This window comes from Canis aureus, chromosome 20 (assembly GCF_053574225.1).
Source record: "Canis aureus isolate CA01 chromosome 20, VMU_Caureus_v.1.0, whole genome shotgun sequence".
NCBI classification, from domain to species: domain Eukaryota; kingdom Metazoa; phylum Chordata; class Mammalia; order Carnivora; family Canidae; genus Canis; species Canis aureus.
Window position 1 is genome coordinate 51136931 of NC_135630.1, and position 23464 is coordinate 51160394.

The 23464-nt window shown below is 32.4% G+C and overlaps 1 protein-coding gene across 4 annotated transcripts in view; it reads left to right on the forward strand.

The window, feature by feature from the left end:
- LOC144291794 (uncharacterized) overlaps positions 1-23464 on the forward strand; it is a 135521-nt gene that overhangs the window by 32225 nt on the left and 79832 nt on the right. Inside the window, exon 4 of one of the 4 annotated variants that reach the window (XM_077861590.1) lies at positions 17287-18050. The exons of 2 other annotated variants lie outside the window; for them this stretch is intronic. In XM_077861590.1, coding sequence (XP_077717716.1) covers positions 17287-17290 — 4 coding nt within the window. In that variant the 3' untranslated portion in view covers positions 17291-18050. Of the gene's footprint in view, positions 1-17286; positions 18051-23464 lie in introns of those variants that run through there. One more of the 4 variants, XM_077861589.1, reaches the window with a different exon arrangement.

Genomic DNA, 23464 nt, shown 5'->3' on the forward strand with positions numbered 1-23464 from the left:
GGTGGTTGTTTTGAGATCTTTTTATTGTAAGCATTTACAGCTAGTTTCCTCACCCCTTAGTAGTATTTTTACTCTGACGCATAAGTTGTGATAATGTTGTATTTTAATATTTATTCATTTCTTTTTTCTTTCAGTTAATTCCTTAGACTGAATAATTTTTATTGTAATAACTACAAGTTTATTGATTCTTTCTTCCACCATCTCAGACCTGCCTTTGAATTCCTCTAGTATATTTTTCATTGTAGTTATTGTATTTTTCAACTTAAGATTTTCCATTCGGTTTCTTTGTAGATTTTTCTGTCCCTTTATTGATATATCCATTTTGTTCATATACTTTCTTGAATTTTTAAAAAATTTGCATCATATTTATTTCTTCAAGCATTTAAAGCAGTTGTTTAAAATCTTTGTCTTGTAAATATGCCATCAGGACTTTTTCTGGCACTGTTTCTTTCATTTTTCTTTCCTTTGGGCCATTTTTTCCTGTTTTTTTGGCTTCATGATTTTTGTCAGTGTAAAATGGACATTTGAATCAAATAGTTAAGTCTGAAAATCATATTCTCTTCATCCAACAGGTTGTGTTTTTTGTTTATTTGTTTTTGTTTTTTTCAACTGTTTTAGTTGTCTGTACTGAGGATCAGGCTGAGCTTAAAATCTTCCCAGGATATTTTCTGATTTCCTATGTGTGTACAGTTGCATTTGAATGTCTTAGTCTTTAATGTCTGTTTTCCACAAGCACAGTAAGAAAAATGAAAATCAGGGGAACCATGCTTACCCTTAAGTCTCCTAGATGTGTTTAGGAGGCAATAGTAAGGTGTAAAAACAGTATCTGCTGCATCTTGTCTACATCTCATTTATGAGAACCAGCATTCAGTAATCAGAGAACAGATCCTTGATATTTGAAGGATAGAATCCTTTTTACCCACCTGCTGTATTCAAACTACTCCTGGAATACTTGTATAGCTATTTGCCATAGGACTTGCAGTAGAGATTGGGTAGTTGCTACTCTTCTAAGACCTGAAATTAATGGAAATTAACCACAATTTACCATCTAAGACTTCTGCTGGAAGTTACAAGCCTTCAATAGATTCTACAGTTAGAAAATAGTTGTATCAGATATATTGTGCCAGTGCAATTGTCCAAATGAGGAGACAGATTCCTGGTGCTTCCTGCTGTGCCATCTTTTCAGAATCTTCTTTCTTATTATACTTATTTTTAAGTTCATTTCTATTTTGATTAGTACAAGCACTGTCATAACATTAGCAAATAATCTTTTATACTATATCATATAAAAATTGGTTATAATTTATTTATTTATACATTGTCTCCCAGAATTGTTACCTTCTTCATGGTTGTGATTTTGGCTAATTTGTCTTCATAATACCAGCATCTGTCATGAGGTAGGTGCCAGACAAAAGACAGCTGATGTGAATTTAATGGAAATGAAGAAAGGATGCTTATTTACTGCCTGACCAGTTCCTCACATTCTAAAATCATGATCTTAAAAAAAATTCTGAAGTGGTGAGAAAAGGATTTTATGTTGAAAGAGAATGTATTCTTTAGAAAAATCAATTTGGCCAGTTTGATTGATTGGCTTTATCTGAATAGTTTATGTACTCTTTCAATTTCCTGAATAATTCTTTGAGCTTAGTTTTCATGCCCCATCATTTAGATTATCTTTTGAATGCACATATGTGGATTATTACATAAAGACCCATGGGAAAAATAAAGATAAAGGTAAATTATACAAAAATAAATAAATAGCTGAACAAAGGTTTCAAAAATATAAGGCAAATGTGGATAATAGTGTAAAAATTTATCGGTCTATTAAAAAATGTAGACTAACAAAACAGATGTTACCACTCCGGACAAAAGGAGAATCAATGCCTGGAGTCAAACCAGAATGTGCCACATTTAAGGCCTTTGTGGAAGTGCATCCAATTAAGTATGTAGGCATGTATGGTTTTATACACAAGTGATACTGCCATTTTGTTTTTTTGTTTTTGTTTTTTCAATTGATACTGCCATTGGATCCAAAGTGAAGCTTGTTTGGCCTTGTTGGTAGTTGACCTCAATACTAGCAATCTTCAGGTTCAGCTTTTGGAAGCCAAACCCAGATGAGTCTCTGTCATAATATGTGGAAAATAGGCTGAGAAATCTTCTAAATTACATTTGATTTGCTCTAATTTGAGAAATAAATGCAATGTCAGTTAACTTACGAAATATAATTATCATATATATTAAAAATTTGTGTAGAGATTGCGTTGTAAAGGAAAAGTGGCTCATTATTTGTTGAGCAATTATATTAGAACTTTAAATAATGCGATGGTTTTAGAACTTTAAAACAGGTTGCAAAACTTGTTTGGGCTCTGAGGATGCCACTTCTCTGGGTTTATTACTCAAACTGAAGAACTCATGCTTGAGGTAAGATACTTACTCATTTGCTGCACCTTAATTTGCTTTTCTTTTAATTGAACTCGGCATGAGGTAAGTCTTTAAAAGTAATATACATACTGCCCTTTTTTAACCTAGATTTTTATAATATGTATTCCCCTGGAATCATTTTTCATTAACCCTGGTGGTTGAACAGGTTAGGGTAAGAAGTAGTAGCAGGAGAAAAAGAATAAAATAAGCCAGCACTCTAGGAAAAATTAAGCCAAAGATAACTTCTTCTTCTTTTTTTTTTTTTTTTTTAAGATTTTATTTATTCATGAGAGACACACAGAGAGAGGCAAAGATGTAGGCAGAGGGAGAAACAGGCTCCCTGCAGGTTGCCTGATGTAGGATTCAATCCCAGGACCCCAGGATCATGACCTGAGCAGACCTGAGCTGAAGGTAGACTCTCAACCACTAAGCCACCCAGGTGCCCTCCCAAAGAGAATTTCTTAAGTGAACCTCTTTCCAATAAAACCTCTTTGTTAACTTGGCAAGTTGCAGTATACTGAAAAGATGGCAAACTTCAGTGAATAGGCTTGCAATTCCATTAAAAGGGGAGCAAGGCCACTTCTACTGGGGAGTATTTGCACTTTCAATTTCTAAAAAAGCAAAATGCCTGGTATTCATATTGTACGACATAAGATAGTCCTAATAGTAACATATTTCTGGGTTTGATTGCACTTTAGACTTAACCACAATCTCTAAACAGAATGTGAAATGAGTGCCAATGCTTATCATGTTACTATTATAGTTGTAAGTGATTTACTGTTGAGCTATAACTGTGGTATATGAAAAAAGAAAGCCTTTCTCTTATATCCCATAAAATTATAAATAAAAATTTTAGGGATTTTTTTTTTTTTGTAATCTAAGACCCTTCTTTGCATTTAATTTTTCCCATATTTAGAAAGTATAGAATACTATAGGGATGCCTGGGTGGCTCAGTGGTTGAGCGTCTGCTTTTGGCTTAGGACATGATCCTGGGGTCAGGATCAAGTCCCATATTGGGCTCCTTACTGGGAGCCTGCTTCTTTCTCTGTGTCTCTGCCACTCTCTCTCTCTCTGTGTCTATCATGAATAAATAAATAAAATCTTAAAAAAAAAAAGTATAAAGTCAAATTTTCCAGCTACTGACTTTTTGATTTTGAAAAGCCAGTCCAGGCCTAGCAGTGGTTTAAAGATAATCACTATACTTTTAGTATGAAGACAATTGATGGACATTTTTGAATAATAGATTTTTAATTATTAACTATAATATATGATTTCTTTTCTTTTTGAAAGAGCTACCCAGGTGTCCCTAATATGTGATTTCTTATCAACACTGAGAAAACATATGAATCACACTTATTTTAGACAATTGGAATAGAAATGAACATAATGAGAAATCTCTTGCTTTTTCCTATTCAGTTTAGAAATACATCAGTAAATTGTAAAAGCAATTCTGAGAGTGAGATTTTAATAAAAAGTAAATATGGTGAATGTGAAATATGTGGATATGAAATATAAGTGATTATGAAAATATAAGAAAAACACCCTCAGATTTATGGTAGTTTTCTTCTCATGGATAATTGAAAGTGATATGTACAACACATTATCACTATTATTATAGTTTTTAAGGAAAAAGTACTTAAATAAATTCTAAAAATAGATGAGGCATAAACTTTAACCTGTCCCTTCAACTGATAGATTCAGATACACATGAATGGTGACTTTTTTAACATAAAATTACATGACTAATTCTTTCTTACCACTTCATTAGTTGGTAACGCTAGCCTTTGCTTCAGAACTAAAATCAACCCATTTAATGAAATGCTTACTTAAACACCAACGTCATTATTACATATGTAACAGTTTGGAAATACTGCGCTATACTTGGAAAATGCCCAGCACCAGTGAATCAATTTTCTATCTGCTTTGTAGAAACAACTTCTGCTTTATTGCTTTTTGGAAACAGAATTGAAGTAATACTTCACAAAAGCCATTAAACAGAACTCGTGATATAAAATATAAGACTTCTGACTAAACTACCTCATCTCTCAATTCCTTTTGAACACCTAATGGCATAATGAAAACTGATTAAGTTATTCATGTGTTCACATTCTCAGCTATCATATCTGATAGCCTCAAATTAAAAAGTTGATTTGTAAAATGAGATGATGGTACAGTTGAACAATCAACCCCATAAGCAGTCCATTGCTGAGTAATGCAAATTTTTAATTGGTCAAATGAAGTAGCCTTTAGTGCTGGAAAATCTGGAAGATAGTCTGTAATTAGAATAATTAACACGAAGATGATTCTTATATAGCAGCAACACATTAAATATTTACCCATGAGGAAAGTTAAGAATTTCAAACTGGTGAATGAAGGGAAAATGAGAATTCTTCATGGTTTATTTATTTATTTTTTTTAGTAGTTCATTTGGGACATAGTTGGTAATGTCATACTGCTAATATTGCAAAAGCTACGGTAGGGAGGAAAATGAGCAGTATCCTCTGATTTTATACTGTGTTCTAAAAGAGTAAAATAGATACTAGGAGGGCATGAGTTTGTTAAAAACACATTATTCCTATTGTTTCTTTCTAATATTCACTGTGGTTGAAAATACTTTAATTAGGAAGATATGTGTTATGTTTATATTGCATTTTATCAAGTATTATGGTTTCCTAAACCTTGAAAAAGTAATAAAGGTTGTGATGAGTTCTTTCATTGCCGCTGAAGCAGAGGTAGAAGGATTCCAAATAATTATGTGGGTCTATGGATCATCTTAAGCATTAAGCATACTGCAAGAATTAAAATTAGTGATAGTCTTATTTAAAAGATTCCTTGTTCATTTTTACAACTCTGTTGTAGGCCAAAATTAAATCATGAATCTCCTCAACACTAGAGAAAGTGGTAAAGAAGTTAGAGGACTTTGATTGGATTGATGTATTAATATGTACTTAAATGAAGACAAGAACAAATATCATTCAAGTAAAAAATTTTGCTGTAATAACAGTGTAATGATCAATTCTAGACTAAAAGGTTTGATCCAAAGTAAACACAAATAAATATTTGAAATCCATCACCACTTGGATCAAAACTAGAATTTTTTTCTAATGGGAAGTAAAGACTCCTGATTAAATGCCACATAAGATTAAAAAAAATTATTTTGTTAAAAAATTGTCAGTTGGATTCTAATAAGAAAAGTGACTTCAAGAATTTACAATAAGTAAATGTAATACAGAGAATTGATGACACTGAATTCAGATGCCAAACAGATGAGAGTGACATAATGTATTAATCAACAACAATAGAAGACATGGTGACTGTAATGCTAGAAGGAAAGCAGAATGAAACAGTATTATCAGTGCTCAGAAGTAAAAGTCACCAAAAAAAGCTGAGAGTAGTCCAGAGTAGTCCAATTCTGAGAACTGAAGCCACAGAGAACAAAGCACCTTTATCCCCCAATGCATAGGAAGAGGGGGAAATATATTGGTTTCTTCCTGTTTCCCAAATTGTCAAAGCCTCTTATAGCCATACTCAGGCAGAAGCCAGCTATTACAGGAGCAGTCTTTAGGATTTAGCCTACTTTTAATGCAGAACAGTGCATAGGAAAACATAGACCAAACAAACATATATTTCCATGATACACCATCAAGGTTAACTATGTTAACTATGTCAGGGATGAACATCTTAAAACTGTTAAAACAAGGAAGAAAATGCCATAAACTCTACCTTCTTCCTCATTTGATTAATGTATGAAAGATTCAGTGTTTAAGAGTGCATGAGATCTGAAGTCCTCTATTATCTCTGATATATATATATATATGTGTATATATGTATATATATGTATATGTGTGTGTATATGTATATACACACACATATATTTACACACACATATATGCTTATATATGTTTTGCTTATTTATAGGCTATAAGTTGCTCAACAGTTTTGCATGCATTTCCACATTTTGTTTAAGATAATTTAACTTTTATATGCACGGGTGTGATATCTCCTATTCACTGTAATTTTTAAACAAAAAATACAAAGGATCTCCTGAGAATGTTAAGGGAGATTGAATTTTTTAAAACCTGCTCTTATTCGAAGAATCTATGCCATTATACCACATTAAAAACAGAGTTGGTATCATATAAAATATTTTAATTAGAATTTTCTGAGTCAAAGGGAATCAAATTATGTCCTATTTGCCTTCTCTCAAACATCATCTCATGAAAATATAAAACAATATGAAATAGTTATTTCCTTTTGGGCACCAAACCAATGGTAAACAGATTTCACGGAGCCTCTGGAAAAGAACATAGAGATTGGGGCAAAACAACTACAACAAAAAGTGTTGAAGGAATGTTTAAAACCTCAAAATTGATAAAAACGTAATACAGATTCAAGAATCTCAACAATCCTAAGTAGGATATATACAGATAGATCCACACCTAGACAAAAAGCCAGACATTTGAAAGCTGAAAGTAAACAACAAATCTTGAACACAGGAAAAGAGAAACAACACATGAAGGTATGGTGAAGCATAAAAATGAGTAACATCTGACTTTTTATTAAAGACAAGAGAAGTTAGCACAATAATATATTTATAGGGCAGAAAGAAAAATATAATGTCACCCAAGAATCTTGTATCCAGCAAAAAGCATTCTTCTATAAAGTTGCCAAAATAGAGATATTTCCTATAAGCAAATAATGAGTCTGTGGTGCGCAGACTTGCCTTATAGGAAATACTAAATAAAGTTCTTCAAGAAAAAAGAAAATGAAAACAGACATTAATTCAAATTTTTAGCAAGAAATGAATAATATTGGAAAATTTTATATATGGATTAACAGCTTCATAATTGCATATTTTTACATTTATTCTTTTAACTTTTACAAAAAGATATAGGGTTATATAAAGCAACAATTATAATACTGTACTATATTGGTTTTTATAAGCATACTCAATGTGTAATATATAACACAATAGCACAAAAGAGGGGGAAGGAATGGAGTTATATTGGAGGAAAGTTCTGTGTATGTATATAATGTATATACATTTATACATTATACATACACATGTGTACATGTATGTATATCCAGAATTAATAGTTTTTATGAATGTGCAATGGGTTATAATATGTGCAAATGCATATTTTAACTTCTAAATCAACAACAGAATAAAGGATAGTAAAAAAAAATCAGGGTAACTAAATGTACACTGTAACACAAAAGAAGACAGAAACAGAAAAGACAGAATAGACATAATAAAAACAGGAAAATGGTAGGTGTAAAAACAACAGTATTTTCCACAATATTAATTAGTGACAATATTACTTAGTGACAATACTAATATTGTTAGTGACAAAGACTCAATATATCAGGAAGGTAACACAGTTATAAAGATCTGTGTACCTAAAAACAGAAACCCAAAATACTGGGGGGAAAAATAACAATTGGAAAGAGAAATAGGTAATTCAACAATAATGGTTGTAGAGTCAATATCCGTTCTTAATTATTTCTAAAACAAGTAGAGAGAAAATCAGGAATTTAGAAGACTTAACACTATCAAGAAACTTATGACAACTGACTCCACCCAACAACCCCAACATCCTCCTTGTCAAGAACTCATAGAAAATTCTCCATGACTAACTTATGCTGGGTCACAAGAGTAGTCTCAACAAATTTAGCATAAAGCATGTTCTTTGAAGCCCACAGAATTAACTCAGAAAGCAACAACAGATAAGTCTGGGCAATTACTAAAGATTTGGGAGTTAAACAAGACACATCTAAATAAAACATTGATCAAAGAAAATATCCTAAGATAATCAGAATATTTTGAACTGAATTAAAATGAAAACAAAAATTTATGAGAAGCAGTTAAGTACCTAGAAGTAAATGTGTATCTTTAAACATCCACATCAAAAAGGATGAAAGTCTCAAAGTCAACCACCTAAACTTCTACCTTAAGAAACTAGAAAATGGGAGCAAACTAAACCTGTAACAAGTAGAAGAAAATAAATAGAAAATAGAGAAGAAATCATTGAAATCAAAATATAGTAAAGCAATATGAAATTCTTGAAAGCAAAAATTGATTCTTTGAGATAAACAAAATTAACCTTTAGACTAACAAAAAAATAAATAAAAATTAGAAAAATCAGTCATAAAGGAGATATCATCAAACATACTGCCGTATGCATCATGGAAGTCCTAGGAGAAGTGGGAGAGAAAAGAACAGAGAGAATATATGAAGAAATAATGACTGAAAACTCCCCAAATTCCATGGAAGTCATGTATATAAACAGCCAGGAATATCAATGAACTTTAAGTATGATGGACTTTGAAGTTCAAACTGAGACAGTTTATAATCAGACTTTCAAAAGCTGAAAATAAAGAGTGAATCTTGAAAGCAGCAAGAGAAAAGCAAATTGTCGCAAGAGATTCTAAGATTATTAGATTTCTCATCAGGAAAAAATGTACTCATAAGAAAAAATGTAGCTATATAAGGTAACGGGTGTTAACTAAATGTATCATGTTAATCATTTATCCATCTAGCTAACAACCATCTATCTATCAAATCATTATGTTGTATGCCTTAAACTTATACAATGTTATATGTCAAGTATATCTTAATAAAACTGGAAAAAATGATACATGAGTAAGAAGATCAACTTTTTTTTTAAGATTTTTATTTATTCATGAGAGACACACACACACACAGAGAGAGAGAGAGAGAGAGAGAGAGAGAGAGAGAAGCAGAGACATAGGCAGAGGGAGCCTGATGTGGGACTTGATCCCGGGTCCCCAGGATCACACCCTGGGCTAAGAGGTGCTAAACCGCTGAGCCACCTAGGCTACCCAAGAAGATAAACTTTGGACAGCAGAAGACAGTGGGCTTTTATATTCAAAGTGATAACAACAACAACAAAGCTGTGAACCAAGAATCCATTATCTCCACTATCTGGCAAAATTGTCCTTCTAAGGTAAGGGAGAAATTTAGGTAATCTGTGATAACCAAAAGCTGAGGGAGTTGATGACCAGTAGACCTTCCCTGCAAGAAATGTTCAAGGAAATCTTATATGGTGAAATGAAAGAACATGAGACAGTAACTCAAGACTATATAGAGAAATAGAAATCTCAGTAAGGGTAAAACATGAATAATTATAAAATCTAATGTTATAGTAATACTGGTTTGTGACTGCACTTTTTGTTTCCTACATGATTTAAGAGACAAATACATTTAAAGAAAACAGTTATTAGTGTAAAAGTAGTAATACTGTAACTTTGATTTGTAGCTCTAAATCCTGTCTTCTATATAATTTAAAAAGAAATACATTTAAAAGATTAACAGTTTACGGTTGGGGCATACAATTTATAAAGATCTAATTTTGTGACAACAACTAAAAGGGGTGGGAATGAAGCTGTAAAAGAACAGAGAATGTGTTATTGAAGTCAAATTGGTATTAATTTAAATTGTAGAGTTAGAAACTTAGGATGTTAATGTAATTCTCATGGTAACCACAAAGAAAATAACTATAGAAGAAATACAAAAGAGAATGAAAAAAGAATTTAAGCATTTCACTACAAAAATAAAACTAGACACAAAAGAAGACTGTAATTCAGGAAATGAGGAACAGAGAAACTGTAGGACCTATGGAAAACAGCACAATGACAAAGGTAGGTACTTTATCAATAATTATTTTAAGTGTAAATGGATTAAACTCTCCAATAAATGATAGAAATTTTCAGAATGACTAAAATACATAACCCAACTGTGTGTTGTTTATAAGAGGTTCACTGAAAATCCAAAAACAAAGAAGTTGAAAATGAAGAATAGAAAAAGACATTTCATCCAAATAGTAACTAAAAAGAGCAGAGGTGTCTGTACTAATATCAGAGAAATCAACTATTAATCAAATTTTATAAGAGACAAAGGAGGACATTATATATTAATAAAAGACTCAAAGCAAGAAGATATAATTATAAACATTTTACACAGCTAAATACAGGTCATTAAAATATATGAGCCAAACATGACAAAACTGAAGGGAGAAAGTTCTCTAAAAATAGTTGGAAACTATTCCACTCACAATAATGGATAGAACCACCAGAAGTACAGAAATAGAGGACTCAACCACACAAATAATCAACTAATTCTAGCAGAAATGTGTAGATGGACGCCTGGGTGGCTCAGTGGTTGTACCTCTGCCTTTGGCTCAAGTTGTGATCCCGGGGTCCTGGGATCGAGTCCTGCGATCAAGTCCTGCATTAGGCTCTCTGCAGGGAGCCTGCTTCTCCCTCTGCCTATGTTTCTGCCTCTCTTTCTCATGAATGAATAAATTAAATCTTTTTAAAAAAAAATGTGTAGAACATTCTACTCTACAACAAAATATACATTTTTCTCAAATATACATTGGAAATTTTCCAAGATCATATGTTAGGCCCCAAATTAAATCTCAAGATTGAAAATGAGATATCATTAAAAGTATCCATTCTGACAAATGGCAGGATACTGTTTAAAATTAATAACAAAAAGTAAACTGGAAAAATCATAAAACTGTATAATTTATTGCTTTTAAACAACCAATGAATCAAATCACTAGGAACATTAGAAAACAAAGATATTAGAAAATGCAAACACAACATACCAAAACTTAGGGGACTCAGGAAAAGTATTGCTAAAGAGGAAGTTTGTAACTATATATTAACATTAAACAACAATAAATATATGAAATGAAGAGCCTAACTTTAAAATCTAAAGAACTAGAATAAGAACAAACTAAACTCAAAGTTGTGGACAGAAAACAAAATAATAAAGATTAGAGCAGAGAAATAAAATAGAGAATAGAAATACAATGGAGAAAAATCAATGCAACCAAAATTGGTTCTTTGAGAAAATAAACAAATTTTACATACCTTTAGCTTAAATGGAGTATGTAAAAAAAAAATAAAAATAAAAAAAAACTCAAATTACTAAAATCATAAGCAAAAGTGGGGAATGTTACTATCAATTGTACAAAAATATAAAGGATTGTAAGACATTGAATAGTTGCATACCAACAATTTGTATAAACTAGATGAAATGGTCATATTCCTAGAACACTAAACCTACCAATACTAAATCATGAAGAAATAGAGATCTGAATAGACTCATAATTAGTAAGGAGATTGAATCAGCAATCAAAAATCTCCCGAAAAGAAAAAGCACTGGACCTGATGGCTTCATTGGTGAATTTAACGAAAACATTTGGAAGAACTAATATTGATCCTTCTCGATCTTTTTCAAATTAGTTAAAGAAGAGGGAATACTTCCTAACTCATTCTGTGGGCCAACATTACCCCCCAAACCAAAGCCAGACAAAGAGACTAAACAAAATTAAAACTACAGACCAATATCCCTTATGAGCATTGATGCAGACATCCTCTGGATAACACCAACAAAAAGAATCCAGTATTAAAAATATTATATATCATGACCAAATGGGATTAATTACTAGAATGCAAAGATAGTTCAACATAGGAAAATGATCAACATAATAAGCCACATCATTTCAACTGGTGCAAATAAAGCATTTGACAAAAATCACTATCTTTTCATAATGAAAACTCTCATTAAAGTAGGAATTGAAAGACATTATCTAAACATAATAGATAGCTATGTGAAAAATCCATAGCAAACATCATATTAATTGTGAAAGCCTGAAAGCTTTTCATCCTAGATCAGGAACAAGGTAAGGGGATACCTACTTTCACCTCTTGTATTCAACACAGTACGTGAAGTTCTAACTGGAGCATTCAGGCAAGACAAAAAAACATCTCAATGGCAAAGAAGAAAAATAATTTGTTTTCAGATGTTATGATTTTATATGTAGAAAACCCTAGAGATTCCGCACACACAAAATTTAACTGATAAATACATTTAGTAAAGTTGCAGGATACAAAATCAATACACAGAAATAAATTGCATTTCTGTATACTAACAGTGAATAATACAAAAAAGAGATTGAGAAAGCAGTTGCATTTACAATTTCATTGAAAAGAATAAAATATTTAGGAATTTACTATTTGTACAGTGAAAACTGCCAAACATTATTGAAAGAAGTTTGTAAAAATATTTAGGAATTAACTTTACCCAGCAGGTAACTCATTTGTACAGTGAAAACTACCAAACATTGTTGAAAGAAATTAAGAAGAACATAAATAAATGGAACTAAACATCATGTTCATGAAGAGGAAGAGCTAATAGCATTAAAATGTCAGTAGTACCCAAAATGATTTATAGGTTGAATACAAGGTCTTTCAAAATCCTAATCTTTTTTTTTTCCAAAAATATAAAAAAACTACCCTAAAATTTATATTGAATCTCAAGATAACCCAAATGGCCATAACAATCTTAGATGAATAAAACTGTGGTACTAATACTTACTGATTTCACAACTTAGTATAAAAGGAAGGTAATCAAAATAGTGTGTTACTGGTATAAAGCAGACATGGAGCAACAGAGTAGAATAGAGAGCCCAGAATAAACCTTCATATATATAGTGAAATAATATTTTACAAGTGTTCCAGGATCATTCGATGGAGAAAAAAATAGTCTTTTCTATGAGTAGTGCTGGGAAAACTGAATATCCTTATGCAAAATAATTAAATCAAACTGTTACATAACACAATATACAATAGTTAACTCAAAATTGATCAAAGACCCAAATATAAGAACCAAACAAACTCTTAGAAGACAACTTATAAGAAAAGTGGTTACAATTTGGGAATTTATAATAATATATTGGATTAGGATGACAAAAGTACAGGTAATAAATTGAGCTTACACATTTTAAAAAAATGTACATCAAAAGACATTATTGACAGAATAAAAAGGCAATCCACAGGATGGAAGAAAATATTTGCAAATCCTACCTGATAAGGGATTAATATCTAGAATGTATAAAGAACTAAACCTCAACAACAAAATACAAATAATTCAAAACTGGCAAAGGACTTGAATAGATACTTCTCCAAAGAAGATATACAAAAGGACTTACCAAGCATATGAAAAGTTGCTTGATATCACCTATCATCATCATCAGGGAAATGCAAGTCAAATACCTATGACCTAACACTTTGCACTTATTAGGATGAGTATTACTTTAAAAATAAGAACAAAACAATATGTGTTAGTAAGGATTTGGAGAAAATAGAAACCTGTGCAGTTGGTGAGAATGTAAAATGGTACAGACACTTTAGAAAACACGATGCAAAAAGAAAAAAGAAAACACTATGCAATCCCTTTAAAAGTTAAAAGTTGAATTATCATATTATCCAGCCATCTCTCTTCTGGTTATATATCCAGAATAATTGAAAGCAGTCTCAAGGAGATATTTGTATCCCATATTTATAGCAGCATTATTGAGTGTCTTAAACATGGAAGCAACCCAAGCAACCTAATGAATGAATGGATAAAGAAAATGTGAATATAAATATAAATTTAATGGAATATCATTTAGCCTTCAAAAAGGAAGGAAATTCTGTAACTCGATATGATATGAATGAAGCTGGAGAATATTATACTAAGTGAAGTAAAAAATATAAAAAATAGAAATACTCTATGATTCCACTTATATGAGGTATTTAAGAGTAGTCAAATTCATAAAAACAGAAAGTATCATTGTGGTTGCCTGGAGCTGGGGGCGAGGAGGAGAGAATGGAGAGTTATTTTTTAATGGGTATACAGTTTCAGTTTCACAAGATGAAAAGGGTTACGGGGATGGATGATGATGATGATTGAACAATAATGTGAATACTCATTACCACAAAACTATAAAAACGGTTGAGATGGCAAATGTTATGTGTATTTTACTACAATTTAAAATTGCAAGATTCTACTACACATTCACTAGAATGACTTTAATAGAAGAAAACAGAAAATAGCAAATGTTATTTGCTATTAACACTCTAATCCTGGGATCCCTGGGTGGCACAGCTGTTTTGTGCCTGCCTTTGGCCCAGGGTGCAATCCTGGAGACCCGGGATCGAATCCCACGTTGGGCTCCTGGTACATGGAGCCTGCTTCTCCCTCTGCCTATGTCTCTGCCCCTCTCTCTCTCTCTCTGTGTGACTATCATAAATAAATAATAAAAAAATAAAAAAAAAAACACTCTAATCCTTATGCATTAGAGATGGAAATATAGCATCAACCCTATGGAAAATAGTTGGACAGTTGCTTAAAAGTTAAATATAGTTTTACCCTATGATGCAAATATTACTCTTGGTATCAAGCCAAGAGAAACAAAACATGTCCCCATAACAACACGTTCAGCAATATTTGCAGAAACATTATTAATAACAGGTTATAACTGAGGATAATCCAGATATCAAATAGCTGATAAATAAAATATGGTCTTTATAAGCAATAGACTAATATTTGGCTATTAAATAAAAATATTTCTCCAAAGAAAACATACAAAAGGCCAATAAGCATATGAGGAGATCCTCAACATCACTAATCAGGGAAATGAAAATCAAAACCCCATTAAGATATCAGTGCACCTATTAGGATGACTATTATTGAAAAAAGAACAAATATTAACAAGGATGTGAAGAAATTGGAATCCTTGTCCATTGGTAGCAGTAATGCAAAAATGATGCAACTGCTCTGAAAAATAGTGTGATGGTTCCTTAAAAAATTAAAAAAAAAACTGATATGATTCAGCAATCCCATTTATCAATATTCATCCAAACTTTTTGCAATAAGGATCTCAGTATCATATTAATGCTGTCCTGTTCATTGCAGCCCTATTCGCAATAGTGAAAATGTGGAAACTACCTAAAATGTCTTTGGATAAAGAAAATGTAGTGTCTACATACAATGGAATATTTTTTCAGGCTTTTTTTTTAATTTTTATGATAGTCACAGAGAGAGAGAGAGAGAGAGGCAGAGAGAGAAGCAGGCTCCATGCACTGGGAGCCCGATGTGGGTGGGATTCGATCCCGGGTCTCCAGGATCGCGCCCTGGGCCAAAGGCAGGCGCCAAACCGCTGCGCCACCCAGGGATCCATATTTTTCAGTCTTAAAGAAGAAGGAAATCCTGCAATATGTGACAATATAGATGAACCTTGAGGATCAGTAGGCGTAATCCGTTGCAGAAAGAAAACTATTGCATAATTCTCTTATATAAGGTATCCAAAGTAATCACTCACAGAAGCAGAGAGTTTAATGGTGATTATCAGGGGCTGGGGCAAATGGGAAGCTGATGAGCAACAGCTATAGAGTTTCAGTTCTGCATAAAGAATAACTTCAGAAACCTATGGCACAACATTGTTTCTACAGTTAACAATTCTGTACTGAGCACATAAAAATCTATTAAGATCAATCTCATGTTAAGTGTTCTTACCACAAGAAAACTTTTTTAAGGAACAAAAACTGAAACATGCTTATATTATTTTCCTCTTGATGCTGTAACACATAACTATAAATTTTGTGGTTTAAAACAAGAGAAATTTGTTATCTTACAGTTTGTGGAGGTCTTCTGTATTGTACCTGAATTGGGCCACACTGGGCTAAAATTCATGGGGCTTTTGAAATTCCTTTATGAAGACTAGGGTAGGATCTATTTTCTTGTGTTTTCAAGCTTCTAGAAATTGCCCATATCTCTTGCCTTGTGATCTTTTATCTTCAAAGGCAGTAATGACCCATGAAATCTTTTTCACATCTCATCATGGTGACTCTTCTATCTCCTACTTCCTCATCTAAGGAGCCTTATGATTACATGGAACCACTGGATAATGCAGAAAAATCTGTATTCTATGGGCAGCTGACTGATAAACTCATTTTCATGTGCTACCTTAATTCTCCTTTTCCATGTAACATAAAATAATCACAATTGGCAATTAGGATATGGATATCTTTGGGAGACAATTATTCTCTGCCTACCACAATGCTACAAGATGGATGAACCTTAAAAGTATTATTCTAAGTTGAAAGAACCCATATGTAGAGTCTAATACATTATTCCATTTATATGAAATATCTGACAAAGGTAAATTTGTAGAGTAAAATAGTTCTTCAGTAGCTTCCTAAAAATAGAAATATGAGTGGAAATTAACCATAAATAGGTATGGGGAAACTTTCCTGAATTATAAAAATATTCTAAAACTGGATTATGGTGATGGAAACATAATTCTATTAACTTGAAATTATACTTGGCAGTTGGTATGTTATTTGGTTTAGAAGTTATACCTCAATCAAACTTATAATATAGAGGTACATATTAAAGAGGGCAGTTTATCTTAAAGAATTAAACAATAGGCCATTCCTGTAAGAAAGTTATTTGTGACTGATTTGAAAGAAATAGAGTAGATTAGAAGTCAAATATATCTTAAATTATAGTTTCCATATCAAACATAAAATAAGGCCAGTTTTTATAAATTTGTATATTTGATTGTTTATAAATGTTGAGAGGAAGCTTTTTGTTTTTAATTTTTTTAGACCATAATTAAGGAATCATCTCTTGCCCTAGATCTGAAAAGTGAATTATTTAACAAAGCAAGGAAGGTTGCTTGAGAATACATTATGCCAAAGATTTCCACTTCCAGAAAACAATGATGATGACATTTAATCTTTGAATATTTATGTTGAAATTTCTTTCAAGCATTTTAAGAAATCTTCTAAAAATCTGCAATATGGAATAGCAATGAGTAGGCAAATGGGAAACTAAAGATGTAGTGATAGGACTAAACAAATGAATGTAATGTAAGGAAATGTTTTTATTCACACATAAGTTACTGTATTTAACACCATTTATCACAAACCCCAATTTACCTTTTTTGTAACCTAAATTAATTCTTTAAAAACAACTTTTATACTACATTTTCTCTTTTCCTTCAGGTAGGAAGAAGTTGTGATCATCCTTTCAACAAAACACAAATCCCCAAAGGGGTTTTTTAGCCCTCTGTAATTTACAAACATCCAAGTAACTCCAAAGCTTCAATTCACCCTCCTAAGAGGTTACTCTCTAGTCACAGCCACTGCAGTTCTCCAAGCCATACAGGATAGCACAGAGCAGAAGGCTACATCTCCAAGGACCTGAAACTGAGTGTGTTGGCTACACAATCATTATCTGGAAAGTTCAGGCAGTGCCCATGCCATCCCTGAGATTTCACTCCAGCCATCACTTAGAGGACTCCAAACACATCCCACAGGCAAGGCTGACAATGCTCCAGGATCCAAAAACAAACAAAGGGAATCTGGCCTGATTTGTGGAGAGTCACTATTTTAAATCTTCCTTCCCCCTGCCCAGGGTATTTGGGAATCTCTGTGATAAATTGTAAATTATTACCACATGTGGAATTTAAACATGTATTTGCATTGTCTCAGTATTGCAAGAGAGTAACATGTATTTTGAAATTTGAACCACATCATCAATGCCTTTTACCAAGTCATGCCTTTGTTCTTTTACAAGAGAACATTTACCTTTGAAAGTGACCTGAGGCAGTGAAAATTAATCATTTGGGGGACAATATAAAGTGCAATAATTAATTTCATAGTAGTTATTTTAAGTTGGCTCAGTTTCAAATTAATCTAGGAAAAAAAAAAACATTAGAAAGGTTTCTTTTGGTTTCTTTCTCTGCTTTAAAAAAAACCAGGGAAATGGATTTTATATTTTAATAAATACTGCTAGCATTTTATACTTTTTTTTCATTTTATGCTTTTTATAGAAATACATAAGGTTAAGGCACTCATTTGTTCTTACACTATTGAAATACAAAAATAAATAAAATTATTCAAACTCATAGCTAATTTCAAAATGATTGCAAACTGAATGCCAAAATAAGGAGGTAACTCTTCACATAAAAAGGCTAATCATGGTTAATTGTTTTCCTATTCCTTTTGATGATAATAGCCATTATAAACTCATTTTAAGTATGTAGATGCAATATGCAATTACCATAAGACTCAGCATTCCAAAACTCAAACAGAAGACTAAGATAACATTGAGCACTGTTTATTGGTAAGACTGTCAACGGGTTTCAGTTTCAAAGGAAAATGTAGCTGAAATTCAATCCTGTTTACATGTACATATTTTCTCTTTATGTGTGCTGATACAATGAGTATATCTAAATCAACCTCTTTACTGTTGTACAAAACAGGTGGCTGTCATTGTCTGGAAATTTTTGAAGTCCTAGGACTCAAATCACAAAGCATTTAATTCCAGATCATTTTTTTTGTAGATGAGAAATGTGATCCACTAGACACTATTAAGATGCGTATAGTCTTCTTAAGATCAAGCTTGAGGAACTGGTATATTTGACTTTGACTATACAAGAAATCGAGGATCCCTCTGTGTAAGATATAAAATGAAAGTATGGAGTTAACTTTTTTTTTTTTCACACATAAGTTGATCTTTTAATCCATCTACAAATTTTTTTTATTATTTTTTTTATTGGTGTTCAATTTACCAACATACAGAATAACCCCCAGTGCCCGTCACCCAATCACTCCCACCCCCCGCCCTCCTCCCCTTCTACCACCCCTAGTTCGTTTCCCAGAGTTAGCAGTCTTTACATTCTGTCTCCCTTTCTGATATTTCCCACACATTTCTTCTCCCTTCCCTTATATTCCCTTTCACTATTATTTATATTCCCCAAATGAATGAGAACATATAATGTTTGTCCTTCTCCGACTGACTTACTTCACTCAGCATAATACCCTCCAGTTCCATCCACGTTGAAGCAAATGGTGGGTATTTGTCATTTCTAATAGCTGAGTAATATTCCATTGTATACATAAACCACATCTTCTTTATCCACTCATCTTTCGATGGACACCGAGGCTCCTTCCACAGTTTGGCTATTGTTGGAGTTAACTTTTGACCTTCATGCAGGTTGGTGTCAATAAAAAAGCTTGTCTGACATTCAATCTGAAGATCTAAGATTCTGTAGCCTTTAAAATAATACTGGGAGGATAAGTAAATATAGAATTCTATGAAAGACGAGTGTCATCTTTCCCACAGAGTAGCCACCTTTTCATTAAGGCTTTTCTTAGAAATATCAAGATAGGTCTATGCCACTGTTGCTTTACATTTGAGGAATATGCTCTCTTTGTTATTGTTATGATTGGTATATCTTCTTAGGCAGTCTTAACTCCTTAGCCTTCATTTCAGTGATCTCCTTCTTAGCATGCATAATTTTCCCTACAGAAAACCTTATCTAGTTTCTTATATCCCAATAGAGTTTCCATTGGCCTACTTCCCTCTCAAACCTCACTTAGTCACTACCAACTTCTTGAAATGTTAATCTTTAGTTACCACCTCAATGAAAATTAATCTTAATTTTGTCTGATTTTAGCATGTATTTTCAGTTGTCTTCTGGAACACACTATTTTTTTTTTTGTCTCTTTGGAACTATAGTCTAAGCAATACCAAAATTTGGCTTATCTTCACCTTCAAATTCCTTCACCCATAAAGCTCTGTATATACTCTATGTGATAGAGCCTTAGAAATACAAGAGAGGCCTTTTTCCAAATTCTTGAGTTGCAGAACCCACATAAAAAACCTTCTACATTAATGTATATAGAAGAAATGTTGGTCTAAACTATTGCAGTTAAATGCCAAATACAAGCAGCTGAACAAATTTCCTAACTGCTATACTACCAATTCCCAAACTAAAAATAATTTCGAGAAAAACAACTGTTTTAACACAAAGCAAAAATAAAATATAAGTAAAGTGAAAGTATATACACTGTTTTACAAAACAGTCACTTGGCATATATTGAGCTTTGTAATGGCAAATTGGAAACAAATAGAGAACGCTTGCTTTCTAAGAGAATGCATGTTTCATGTCATCCAAAGAGAGCCCAATAGTTTGTACAATTAGGACGGTTCAAGTATTCTTCTCTACTGAGAAAAATACCTTGGTGCAATGTGACATTTTCATTAAAAATTACTAATTTTTTGAAAGATTTTATTTATTCATGATGGAGGCAGAGGGAGAAGCAGGCTCCGTGCCAGGAGCCCGACACGGGACTTGATCCTGGGACTCCAGGATCAGGCCCTCGGCCAAAGGCAGGCACTGAACCGCTGAGCCACTCAGGGATGCCCCAAAATTACTAATTTTAAATCCATTAAATTTAACCTATTAGGAACCTAAATATGAAATAACCCTTATCTAAATATTTGTCTAATCAGAAGATTAAATTATTTCAGTTTTTAAAATTATCTCTATTCTGGAAGAGAGGCATGGTATAAATGAGATAACACATTCTATATGTGATAAGTTCTTAGAGTTATTAGGAAAATTTTAATCTCTCCAGTTACATAAATTTTGTGTGTGTATGTGTGTTGTTGTTTGTTGTTTTTGTTTTTCTTTATCTGCCACTGTCTGAAGGCTTACCCATATCCTCAACTGCAGTAGCTTCCTTTAGCTTTAGTTCTTTAGTACTGTCCCCTCACTGTGACCTGCAATTATTATCCTTGTACTTTTACTTTTGGATATATGTTTTAATGGAAATTGTGTCTTTCATCTCAAGTTGTGCAAACCTAGGTTTCTTGGATATATATTCTCATCCATAGATTTATATGCTACTTTGAGATCCTGAGATTGTTTTTACTTTGCCTATATAGTCCTTGTAATAATAGGCATCTTCCCTCCAGAAAGATGATACTGCAACTTTAGATAGTTGTGACTTTTCTGGCATCATTAATAAATGTAAAGAGAGATTTCATATTTACTAGATCAGCATCTATTCTAATTGCTCAAGCATGATCAAGGAAATAAGACTCTGAAAGACTGTACGGCTCGTTAAATTTCACTTAGGTGAAATAGGACATTATGTTGTCTACAGCCTCTCCTTGCTGACTAACCAACCTGTTCCTGGTTGTATACCTTTAAGAATGGCTCCCAATTCTCCTGTAATATGTGCTCATTTAGATTATGCCTTTATACAAACTCAATAGTTCCACAATATTCTGGGTCTGATAGGGATTTACCTAAGACAGAGATCAGAAACATTTTCTGTACAGGGTTAGGTAGCAAATATTTTAGACTTTGTGGGGCATATGGTCTCAGTAGTAACTGAACTCAGCAAGAGAGTAGCCGTAAGCAATATGTAAATGAATGGATGTGGCTCTATTTAAATAAAATTTTATTTACAAAAACAGGTAGTGGGTCAGACCTCTGGCCAGGATATGCTATTGATATGATACTTGTCTTTAATTCAGAAATTTCCTCCCTGGATATTACAGTTAATTAAATTTGCTAAAATGATTACTAATTTATTTCTTTGACATTTTTTCCCTAATAAGTCAGGATGGCTTATTTATGTATTTGCTAGAAATAGGTATTGTTCATTCAGACATTCTTATTTGAATTTTTTAAGTTTACATAACAAATTGTTAACATCATAAATCATCATTTACAAGAACTCCTCTGATCCCAAATCTTTATACATAATATCAAATATTATTAGGTTCTTCTACTCCTTCTCTGACCCAAATGTGAGGGTGCTTGAATAGAAGTCTTAAAAAGTTTTAAAAAGAAAAAAAAATGCATTTTATCTTTAACAGTTTATAATATGTATGTTTCTAGGTTTCAAAATGAAAGTATCTAGCATCCCAGATGGAAGATAGGGTAAAATGTGAGCAGAACAGCATAGTTAAAGGAACAGGTAAATGATTCGGATGCTAAAGTTTAAGAAAGGAAAGGGATAGGCATATGGCCCAAGCACTGAAAATAAGTTTTGACTTTGTTATTATTTTCTCTACAATTATAATCAACAATATATAAGGTGAATTCACACACCCCCAAAAAGTAGCATATGAAAGCCATGGGGTAGAGAAGGTTCAAAATTATTATTCATCTGAGAAATTTCCCTACTTCATGGATCAAAACTCTAGAGTAGATTTACTGAAGTTCATAGGAAAACTTCCATGCCTGTAGGCATAATTTCCAAAATTTGCTTCACCTAAACCCCAAGGAGATCACTGAAGATTCACAAATAAGAAATGCAAAACCCATGGGAGATCATTAACAGCTTAACACAGTTTATGTGTTCAAATTCATTACATTTATAAAAATAATAGAGGGCAAATGCTGTTTTTTGATAATGACTCCATAATAACAAAAATGTAAAAGTGTGAATTGCGTAAGACAAGAATGAAATGTAGATATTAAGTAGATGGTGTGACTATTTGGATCAGGCTCTCTTTTAGATAAAAGATGGATGATTCTCACATGACTTATTAATAGCTTCTCTAACCTCATAAAAATAAAAAAAAATAAAATTAGAGTTGGCACAATTATCACATTTATATGCGATGAAAAATTAATATGTTTTACAGTAGAAATAGAAATATTTCATGTTCATGAGATAGTCTGACAAAATGGTCAGCAAATTTAAACATATATCTCGACTTCTCTGGGTATAATTAAATTAGTAGAAGGCATGAAGTCTGACTTACCATAAAGGATGGGAACAAAATTTACAGCTATGAAAATAAAAATAACATGCAAATATCACTTCAATAAACTTACAATAGGGTAAGGTATATTTGTTTTGTTACAAGTGATAGAAATGCTGTTATAACACGTATAGGCAAAAGAAACATGTTCATGGAATCCAATAAAGTATAAAAAAACAACTTTTAAAACATTATGGAATGACAATACATGCAACTGGGCTTCAGGATGAGTTGGAACTCATCAAAACTGCTAAGTCATTCTCTGTGGTGGTTACATTCTGTTTCAACACATGTAAGCTTTCTTTACATCGGAGGATTAGGATAGAGTTTTAATAATCTATCCAACATTTATTTTCCTTTTTCCTTGTTAACAGATCCTGATTGTGATGATGTATATGTTCTCTTTTGTGTAGCACTGAATATCAGGAAAAGATGCTGTATTCTCAACCCTAGTGTATTAATTCTGATTGCCTTAATCCAGCTATGTTGCTATTAAATCCTTTCACAGTGGTTAGTTTAGGCATGGCATCAGGATATAATTTTGGCCAATGTAATGAAAAACTAGTTGGATGGTTCTAAAAATGTTTTCTTTTGTTTTAAGATTAAACA